This window comes from Ochotona princeps, chromosome 2, assembly GCF_030435755.1.
Source record: "Ochotona princeps isolate mOchPri1 chromosome 2, mOchPri1.hap1, whole genome shotgun sequence".
NCBI classification, from domain to species: domain Eukaryota; kingdom Metazoa; phylum Chordata; class Mammalia; order Lagomorpha; family Ochotonidae; genus Ochotona; species Ochotona princeps.
The window spans coordinates 129,784,464-129,795,431 of record NC_080833.1 but is presented as its reverse complement, the minus strand read 5'-3'; the positions used below and the strand labels follow the sequence as shown (position 1 = coordinate 129,795,431).

Here is a 10,968-nt window from a genome sequence, read left to right as displayed (position 1 = left end):
CACCCCCATACCCAGGCATGGAGACTAGCCCTCTTAGCCCACCAACCTAGGGTCCTAATGTGCACACGTTCCAAGGGCTATGCCCAGGTGGTTTTGATACTTCTGAAATGCTGTCAATCTCACCAATTCAGTGAAAAGGGAACACTTTCAATGTTCATTGGCTGATTAGTGAACCTTAGAGTTTCCTTTCTCCCAGATACTTTCTGTCAACATTTGGCTTGGGATAGTTGTCCAATTTGTTCTGTCCTCCTTCCTCTAGGATGGCACAGATGTCCTCTGTAGAACTCAGTGAGCTGTTGTCGTCATCAGTGACACTAAAGTGACGAGGCACAATCTTGCATGTCTGGGAAAACAGGAGCTGCCACCTCAACCAGAACATGAATGAACGAACGAACGAACACACGGACACACACACGAACAAAGGAACAAAGCAACCTTTATTGCCGAAAGTGGGCTGCTTATATACAGTTCTCCACCAATCACTTCTCCCTGTGGGTCCACTTGGCGATACCTGATAGGCCAGTAGCAATGACATAATCACAGTGAGGCCATTAGCCTACCCCCATGACTTTCTGTTTGCCTACTGGCGGGACCAACCCTGCCTCCTAGCCCTCGGCCAGCTGCCATTTTGCGACTGCCTATCATGCACGTGGGGTCAGCTCTGGTGCACTGCTCCCCACAGGTTGTCATATCATTCATAGGATCTAATCCAGCTGTCCACTAATCTGTCTTCCACTGAGGAGGTGCAGTTTCCACGGGTGGGTCAGTTATCTGGCTGTCAGACCTGAGCTAGTTAACCAGTGCACAACTCAACCACCACCCATGGGACTCATGGACCTGGCACCCCAACACAGGTGGACCAAGGACGCGCAGAGGAGGGCCTACGGGAGTGTGCCATGCAACATAGCCTCCACGGGATCCTCCACCCCAGAAGCTCACAGATCCAGCACCCACTGTGAAGGCAGGACAAGGATACAGGCCAGGTGACTTGCTTCCCTCTGCATGCCCCATTCCCTAAGGCTCATGAACCCAGCACCGTTTCCATGTCAAGCCCCTCGCCCATGCAGCTCATAGACCCAGCAACTACCTCTCCTGCCTAATATGGCTTACATCACCTCTTTCACCAGTAGGTGCTGCAGCCTGGCCTTGTCCAGCCTGTTCCCAACTCCAGCTAAGCTGGTGAACACTGCAGCCTAACCAGGCTCAGCCAGCCCCCAGCCATGGTCCTAATGTGAATTGGCTCTTGTTGTGACCCAAATGCAGCCCCAGCCCAGCATCTGGGTCTCAAATCTTCCATTGAACACTAAGACTGTCCAATCCTGGCTCCTTTGTACAATAAGCTAATCCAAGCTTGACACACAAGGCACAGGTAATGTTGTCCCTCAGAAGGAAGTGTACAGAATGTTGGAGTCACCAGGATTCAATTTCTCACATGGAACAGGTTTCTTTCCAGGACCCAAGGATTCTTTTTTTTTTTCCTTTACAATCTTTACATAGGTAATTAGGGTAAGATGGTTCAAGAGCTATAGGAAATTGGGTAAGACTATTATTTCCACTTTGTTTTCTTCATGTATCTGAGATAAAGGGGAATATTGAGGGAGAAACCCCACCCAGTCTCCCACCCATCCCAGGTCCCTGATGTGGGGTGTACTCCAAAGGTCTTGCTCAAGTGGTTTTGATAGTTCAACACTTATGAATTGCTGCCAGTCTCGCCACTCCAAGCACGATGAGGTTGTTGAATTATTCACTGATTGATATAGTCCATCTTAGAGTCCCCGTTTGTCCAGTTTTTCACTACCAACATATGGCTGATGTGGTTGGTTGATTAAGTTGTTCTCTCTTCTATCTTTTCATGGTTAGGGTTCTGAGTCCAGTAGTTTGATTGGGCTGATCCCCAAAGAAACTTTGTCTGAGGTGTTCCCAGTGTAACTTTGATTTCTAAGAAAAATAAGTAAATCTTATAAAAAAAGTATAAAATTGTCCAAACAATACCCATAATTTTAGTGTCTACTTAATAGAATCTGATTTTACTTTACTATGAAGATTTTTTCAAGGATTTATATTTGAAAAAAGAGAGATCTTTCATCCACTGGTTTAGTCTCCAAATGGCTGCAGCAACCAGGGCTGAGACAGGATTAAGTCAGGAGCTCGGCGTTTGTTCTGAGGCTTGCACATGGGTGTAGTGGCTGAGCGTTTGAACCATCTTCCACTGCTTTCCCGGTGGCACCGGGAAAGAAACTGGTGCCCATATGGGGTACTGGTGCTGCAGGCAGCAGCCTCACATATTGCATCAAAACTCCGGCTTTTCTTTTTTAAATACTGAAGCACAGTTTAATTATGAGAACTGCACACCTGCCATCCCAGGCGAGGGCTTAGTGAAGCAGGGAGAGCCCTAGCTGCGTTCAGTTTGCAGTCCTTAGGGGTTTAGGTATGAATCCCCTGGCGTCCTCCTGCCTCTCAGGTCTGGAATGTCTTTGCGAGGTAGAAGGGTTCCTGGGAGTGGGATAGTCACATTCCCTCCAGGAATCCCCTACAGTCCTCTTGATGGTGCAGGGCAAGTGAGATTCCTCTGAGCTGCTGGAAGACTGGGAACCACCCAGCCGGGTTGTTGAACTTGCTATATAAATGTAAAGCTGTTTCTGACTCATATTTTATTGTCATTTAGATAGATTCTGAGATTCACAAAACCTCTTAACTAGTGTATTTTTGCTTACTTCAGAATGTTTACCAAAACATCTAGTTTCACTTTGAAATCAAGTCAGTTTTAGACTGTATGCAACTTAGGTTACTGATTGAAGCTCTGAAACAAAATACTTCAGATAATCTTCAAAAAAAGGTAATTTTGAAGTCTTTTAACATGTGTGCAATATGTGTATTTTAATGTTTTAAAATAAATTGCTGCTATGTGTGATGCCTGACACCAGGAAGGGGTCTGATGGAGGAATCTTTACAGTTCCTCTGATGGGACACTGACCCTACAAATAAACGCTGGAAGCATGGAGGTAAACAACCCAGAAGAGGCTTTGGAAAGTGACCTACTGGCATACATTTGGCTCAGGTTGGGGGCAGACCAGGCTGAGTCAGTTCACGTCATCCACTGGCAAATTCGAGTGCTGGAACTGTGTGGGGGTCTGGCCAGGTTCGGTTGCGATAAAAACAATACAAAACACAAAATTCCAAGGTGAAATGGCCTGTGCCAATAGGGAATGCAGCACCCAACCAGCACACCTCCCACTGGTTTAGGTGAGGGACAAGTGTGTGATGGGCAGAGCCGGGAAGGGCTGCAATACTCATTGGTTCCAATGGAGGTCGGGGCTGAGAATAGAACCAACCCAGGGGTTACAACCACCAGCTGATTGGAGTGATGGACTGTGGCGGGCACTCTGCTTACTAGTACATGTAGGAGCCTGGACTGGGAACACCTCAAAGTTTCTTTGGGGATTCACTTGAACAAAATGGAGGAATCAAAACATTAACCAAGAAAAGATGGAAGATGGAGTAGATCAATCAACCATCTCAGCTATATGTTGGCAGTGAAATACTGGACAAGGGGAAACTCTATGATGGACTGTGTCAATCAGTGGACTCTGCACCAGTCTCATCGTGCCTGGATTGTTGCTGATGATATGTTGGAGCTTCTAATTGATCGAGGTGACGCTCTGCTGGCTCTGCCTTCAAACCTGAGAGGGCCTCCCTAAGAGGCCGTTGAACTTGATTGAACAGTGGGATGCTGGACTCTATGTATGGTGTGTACTTGTAATGAGGGAATCCCAACAGAACTTGAGCTGTGGTTATGCATCAAGGTGAAGGAACCCACCATCGGGGGAGGGTTTGGGGTGAAGGGGGGAGAATCCCAGTACCTATGAAATTGTGTCATGTAATACAATGTAAACAGTGAATAAATGAAAAAAAAAGATAAATAAATAAATAAATAAATAAATAAATAAATAAATAAATAAATTGCTGCAAGAATTGTTATCTACTTTGCAAACCGGTTTATGTAAGGTACATGCAAACGTGTGTATATATATATTTAACGTTTAATTGTGCATGTAGCTCACTGTGGACTAGTTCATGAAATCTGTATTTACCAGATATTTTAAGAGATGAATTTGGATATTTGCCTTGCCAGGGTAGCTGGTTTTGAGACACTGTATCACCATTAAATATGCTTTTGATTAATGTATGTCTGAAAAAATTCGTGAGACCTTCAGAAGCCACAGTATTTTTTGTTGGTGTATAAGGAGTTATATATGTTCATTTTTGTCAATGCTGTATGGCTCTCACACCTCTTTAAATGAGTGGAAGACAGCACTGATTTTGTGTCTTGTTAGCGTGTGGCCCCTGAAGCTGTGTGGGCTGGTGCTTGCTCACATGGGAAATGAGAAGTGCATCTCAGCAGCCTTCATTCTAATTTCACTATTTCCTAGTTTGTGGTCACTGAATTAATTACCTTAGACTATGAAAGATTGACTTGGCATATGTCAGTTAATGTGAGAAGACAGAACTGGTTGAGAGAATGATCCAGCATAACTAGTTAGACAAATTTCTTCTATTTTTGCTCAGTGCATTTGCTGAAGAAAACTCTACAGAAATGTAAAAAGAAGGGGTGGATGGAGCAGATCTCTGGAAAAGGATTCAGTGGCACCTTCCAGCTCTGTTTTCCCTGTTACCCCAGGTAAGCACTTTTAATAGGAAGCATTGGCCATGGTGGATTTAAAGTCTGATTTTAGGTTATAGGATTGGTTTAATTTATTTTACCCTTATTGCTGTTACACACAACTGGAAATGTATGAAAATGAAGGCAATATTGTTTTGAAGCAGAAGGTCTCCATATAAGGACAGGAGAGGGGACAGGTAACTGGACAGTGCGTTAAGCTGCTGCTTGGGATGCCCACATCACATCTGAGTTTCTGATTCAAGTCATGGCTTCTCTACTTCTGATCCAACTTTGTGCTAATGCAGTCCTGAGCAGTAGCAGATGAACATTACACAAGTGCTTGAAACCCTGCCACCCCGTGGTAGAACCAGATGGAGTTCCGTCTTGTTGCTTTGACCTGGCCCGCTCCTGCCGTTGAGAGCATTGGGGGAATGAACCAGCAGACAGAAGGTCTCTGTTTAACACATACAAGCACATACACGCATGTGTATACACATTCTTTATCCTGCCCTGTCTCCCTCTAAATGAATTTGAAACAAAGACTAAATTGGAGTTTTTGCTGTCCTATCGAGTTTACTAGCCAGTTGTTTTTCAAATGAAGCACTCAATTGTTGAGATTCTTGGACAGTCATTTTGATACTCATATCTTTAAGTGATAATGACAGTAAGATATTGGAAAATTACATGTATGCTTCAGGGCCTGTACTTTGGCGTGTTATGCTAGGCTTTCACCTGAGATGCCAGCACCAGTGTAAGTCCCAGATGCTGCACTTCCCATCCAGCTCCCTGCTAATGGGAGAGCAGCATAGGATGGCCCAATTCCTTGGGCCCCTGCACCCATGTGGGTGGCCCAAAAGAAGCTCCAAGGTGCTGGCTTTGGGCTAGGTCATCTCTGGCTATTGAGGCCATTTGAAGAGGGTACCAACAATGGGAGATCTCTCTCCCCCTGCTGCGTCCTTTGTGTATCTTTGCCTGCGTGATGGTTCATTGAATAAATCTTCATCTTGCAAGTGTCAATCCCATGTGAATGTCAGTTCATATATCAGCTACTCCACTTCCCATCCAGCCCCCTGCTTGTGGCCTGGGTATGCAGTCGAGGATGGCCCAATGCATTGGGACCCTGCATCCGTGTGGGAGACCTGGAAGAGGTTCCTGGTTCCTGGCTTCAGATCGGCGCGCACCAGTCTGTTGTGGCTCACTTGGGGAATGAATTATCGGACGGAAGATCTTCCTCTCTGTCTCTCCTCTCTGTATATCTGACTTTGTAATAAAAATAAATCTTAAAAAAAAAAAAAAACAGAAGTTCTTGTCAAATTGCTCTTGAGTATTTTTGTGTATGAGGGACTCTTCAAAAAGTTCATGCCAAACTAATTGGGAAAAAAAATACCTTGTGAATTTCAGATTGTAAGAGATAAAGACTTTGAGGTCTTTACCCAGAATTGTGAAGGCAAAAACTGTATGCTGAAGTGTCGACTGTTACCTGGCTTATATACCTTCCATGGTTATATGCTCAGTGTCTCACAGTGTTGGACATGTCAGGAATTTGTAATTGGTTACTAATTAAATGGTAAATTACATGAAATGGTAGGAAGAGGACAATGAAGGATAGTCTGCAACTTGTCAGGATTTGTCCTAAGTTTTAATGTGTGTTCAAAATAGGTGAAATTGGGGCCAGTGTTGTGCACACAACCACCACTTGTGCTGCCAGCATCCCATGGGAGATGGAGTGGCTAGTTTGAGCCCCGTTTTTCCTGCTTGCAGATGCTTGTGGAAGATTGCATTTGATGACCCAAGTGTTTTGGCTCCTTCTACCCAGATAGGAGACCAGGATGGAGTTCCTGGCTTCTGGTGGCTTCAGTCTGGCCCAGTCCTGGCTGGTGCCGGTATCTGGGGAGTCAATCAATTATTGAAAGAGGTCTCTGCCTCTCCCTGTGACTCTGTCACTCTCCCTTTTATTTACTTTTTAATTTATTCATTTATGTATATCATTTTATGACACAGTTTCATAGGCTCTGGGATTCACCCAGACCCTCCCCCCACGTTGAATTCCTCCACATTGTTACAGTTCATAACCAGTCATGTACCATGTGGAGTGTCACTCTCCCTTTTAAATAAATAAACAGATCTCTTTTTGGTGAAAAAAAAAGTTGTTTATCGTTTGTAACATGGCATTTGTAACCTAACATGCTGTTTCAGAGGTAGCTGGGGTGGAGTGGGCTGTGTCCTGGGTGGGGCAGGTGAAGCCTACATTCTCCGCTGTGTGGACTGTTGGCTGTAATAGATTTTTGTTTTTTTCAGCCCGGGGGTTCTGTTTCCAAAGAAAGAGCCAGAGGATTCTGAGGATGAGGATGAAGATGACAATGAGTCATCAGAGCATGACTCTGAGGATGAGCAGCCGCCACCTAAGAGAAGGTGTGGGTGTGTGGAAACCCTGCATGGGGTGGGGAGGAGTATGGGGGCTGCAAAATGTTCATGGGAAATGAGAAGTTTATTTGGATGCCAAAAAACATTGAAATCCATGTGTACATTTTTCATGATCTATATGAACTTTCTGAAGTGCCACTGTGGAAAGGATTCAGATAGAAAGGTGTTTTTTTTTTTTTTTTAAGATTTTATTATTATTGGAAAGCCGGATATACAGAGAGGAGGAGAGACAGAGAGGAAGATCTTCCGTCTGATGTTTCACTCCCCAAGTGAGCTGCAACGGACCGGTGCGCACCGATCCGATGCTGGAAACCAGGAACCTCTTCCGGGTCTCCCACATGGGTGCAGGGTCCCAATGCATTGGGCCATCCTCGACTGCTTTCCCAGGCCACAAGCAGGGAGCTGGATGGGAAGTGGAGCTGCTAGGATTAGAACCGGCGCCCATATGGGGTCCTGGCGCGTTCAAGGCGAGGACTTTAGCTGCTAGGCCGCGCCGCCAGGCCCAAGATAGAAAAGTGTTTTAAGAGCTCAAAATTCTCAGGTTCTTTGTGTGACATTGAAATTTATCTTCTCTGAAAATGCAGAGGCTCTGAGTATAATGAAACTCTCACTGTGTAATAAACCTTTCGGTTAAGCCTCTCTAGGTGTATACATTTGTGTATATACAAAATATGTTTGAATGTATATATTTATACTTTGTTGAAAGAAAAATAATCTGAAAATTAAATTTTGCATAGATTTCCATGAATTGGACTGAATTTTTAAACAGTTTTGCTGAAGTCACTAGGAAGTATTTAAGTCACATTGCCATCATAGTTGCTGTCTACTGTGTTGTGTTTCTTCAGAGCACCTGGCTGTCTTGGCAAACTGAATTTCTGCTTTAAGTCATTACCTTTGCTTTTTTGTTCCTGCAGGTTGCAGAAGAAAACCCCAGCCAAGTCCCCAGGGAAGGCTGCAGCCATGAAACAAAGGGGGTCCAAGCCTGCACCTGAAGTTCCAGCTGCTGTACGGGGGTAAGTGAGGCCTCTGCCCAAGAAAGCCCCTCCAAAGGCCAAGACGCCAGCCAAGAAAGCCAGGCCTTCCCCCCACCCCAGTCACTAAGAAACCCGCTGGTGGCTCTTCAAAGAAGCCTGCAGCCAGAGCAAGAAAGGAAGTGAAACTGCCTACTAAAGGCAAATCTACTGTGAAGAAATCTTTCAGAATAAAAAAGTAAATTTTATAGGAAATAAGGGTATCATGATGGAATTCAAAATCTTATTTTCTAAGGTCAGTGTGCATTTGTTTTAGTTTTGGTGTTTTTAAAACTACATTTTTCCCCTCCTCTCTGAGCATTATAGGGAGGGGACTATACATAACACACGAAGGCATTAGCTAGCTTGAGGTGCTGTTCTCAGTGCCTGCTCTTGGAGTCATTTTAATTCCTGCAATAATCCTGGACTTTATTCAACCATGTAACCTATATTTGCCCTTTGTTGCTCCCCTTCCCCAGACTTTTTTTATGGGCAGCTTGGCGCTCCCCCCTCTCCCCGCCCCACCTTCTAGTTTTATGTAAACAGTTGCAAAAGTTTTTATATTTGTAGAACGCATCAAGAACAGATGCCAGCCGGTGCTAGAAGTAAAAACAGTATAGCACTGACAGGACTGTTGACCCTCCTGCTGAGAAGGCTGGGTTATAGCCATAGTGATCTTATTTATACAAACCACTCCACTCATCCTTCCTCTCCGGCCGTAAATACAGAGACATGTTAGCTTTGGAAGTAAGCCAGAAGCGAAGTGATCTCATTTAATTTGAGGACTGGCGGCTCCTGGGGGCCACTCTTGACACTGATTTTCTAGGTGGTTTTCACAGAGCCGAGTGTTGTATTCCCTGAACAGCAGCACACAGTTTCTGTACCACTTGGTTTTTGACTGAAGGGGAAGTATAAGGCTGTATTGAATCTGTGATTTCTAGTGTCACTTGGTTACCAAAAATCAAAACATAGAAATCTTGATCAAATGTTTAAATATATATTTTAATATTTGGAGCATGAATTGTCATTTCCTGTTTGCCTTTTTTATAAGGGAGCGTTGGAGAGTTCCCTCAATGCTAATATAGAAATGTTAAATGGGAAAGCAAACAATTTGATAAAATAAACTAGATTGGAGATTCATCTCTGGGTTTTTTCCCCTGTCTTCTTTCCATGGCACTTTCGATATTAAGCAAGTGGCTTCTTTTTTGAGATATTAAAAACAGATAAGTAAATGAGGCCCTACTACCTACCCCTTTCTTACTTGTATTTGTTTCAATATTGTGAGATTGTGTTACGTAGTACTAGCTTTCTACCGGAGAAATTCCAGTGTCTGGTTATCATTTATCCTCCCTGTGGCACTTACTATTTTAATTGTCTTAAACTTTTTGCTGTACATCTTCTGGCCCCTTGAGTGCTACCAGAGACAAAAGGTGTCTGCTTCATTTTCGTTCCACTTTCATCGTCTGCTGGGATCCCTTCTGCAGCCTAAACTGTGGGAAATGGACTGAAGAAGATTGGCTTAAATTCCATTGTCTCTCCTCCTCTCTGTATATCTGACTTTGTAATGAAAATAAACAAATCTTTAAAAAAATAGTTTTATGGGTTTTTAAAAGATTTACTTATTTGAAAAGCTGAGTGACAGGAAGAAACAGATCTTTCTTCTGCTGATTCACTCCCCAGATGAGCACAACAGTTGGGCTGCGCCAGCTGAAGCCAAGAGCTAGTAACTTCCTTGGTCTCCCATGGGTGCAGACACCCACATACTTGAACCGTCTTCCACTGCCTTTCCTGGCACCGTCACAGTATGCTGGATTGAAAGCAGAATAGCTGGGACTAGCATCAGCACTCCGATAGAGAATGGTGGCTGTGTAAGCCTTGGTTCAATCTACCTGCACAACACTGGCCCGTTTCATATTTTCTTCAAGGCTGATAAAGATCCTAAGTCCCGCTCTTGGACTGGCAAACACTGGAGCGCTATGAACAGTGGTTAGCAGTTTTCTCTTGAGCTGTGGACATTGTGTGAGGCGCTCATGACGCCCTCTGCTGGCCCAGCAGCCCTGTGACTAGTCCTGGGGAAGAGGAAGGGCTTTGAAGCACAGATGGGGCAGGCACCCTACAGTGATGAAGCTGGCACCTGGGGCACTTCCTTCTGTGCTGGAGTCCCTGGGTTCCTGTTGCAGCTCTGCTTCTCATTACAGCTTCCTGTTGATATGCATCCTGGGAGCTTCAGGTCATGCCTTGGGTCGCTGATACCCAGGTGGGAGGCAAGTTGCAGGACATTAGCTTTTGGTTGACCAGTTCTAGGCCATTGTGGTCTCTGGAATGAGCCAGTGGGTGTTCCTTTGTCTGCTTGTCTTGCTCTGCCTGCTTGCCTTTCTTTGAAATCAACAGTGAAAATACTTTATGAAAAAAAAAAAAAAAAAGCAAAGGACAGGCCTGGCGGGCACCGTAGCCTAATGGCTGAAGTCTTCACTTTGCATGCACCAGGATCCTGTATGGCGCAGGTTCTTATCCCACCTTCCCCACGTCCCTTCCAGCTCCCTGCTTGTAGCCTAAGAAGGCAGTGGAAGACAGTTCAGAGCCTTGGGACCCAGAACCCACGTGGGAGAGCTGGAAAAGGCTCCAGGCTCCTGGCTTTGCATCAGCTCAGCTCCGACTGTTGCAGTGACTTGGGGAGAGAGTCAGCAGATGGAAGATCATTGTCTCTCCTCTCTGTAAGCCTGATTTTCCAGTGATAGATGAATGAATCTTAAAAATAAGCATGTATAAACAAGAAAAGGAAAGGACTTGGAAATGAAATTGCGTACTCAAATTTATTAGTATGAGTGTCTTTTAAATTTTAACATATTTAAAAACACTGTCTTGACTGTGCTG

The 10,968-nt window shown here is 44.6% G+C and overlaps 1 protein-coding gene across 2 annotated transcripts; it reads left to right on the top strand.

Moving 5' to 3' along the window:
• The first annotated feature begins 4,597 nt into the window (after positions 1-4,597).
• On the top strand, positions 4,598-8,390 carry LOC131479534 (heterochromatin protein 1-binding protein 3-like). Of its 2 annotated transcripts, none has more exons than XM_058660635.1 (3): positions 4,598-4,678; positions 6,959-7,069; positions 7,999-8,390. In XM_058660635.1, the coding sequence occupies exons 1-3, from the start codon at positions 4,614-4,616 to the stop codon at positions 8,099-8,101; spliced, it is 279 nt and encodes a 92-aa protein (XP_058516618.1). In that variant the 5' UTR covers positions 4,598-4,613; the 3' UTR covers positions 8,102-8,390. The 2 variants fall into 2 exon arrangements, with proteins under 2 accessions (XP_058516618.1, XP_058516617.1); XM_058660634.1 differs by having other exon boundaries at positions 6,959-7,072.
• The last annotated feature ends 2,578 nt before the right edge of the window (positions 8,391-10,968 follow it).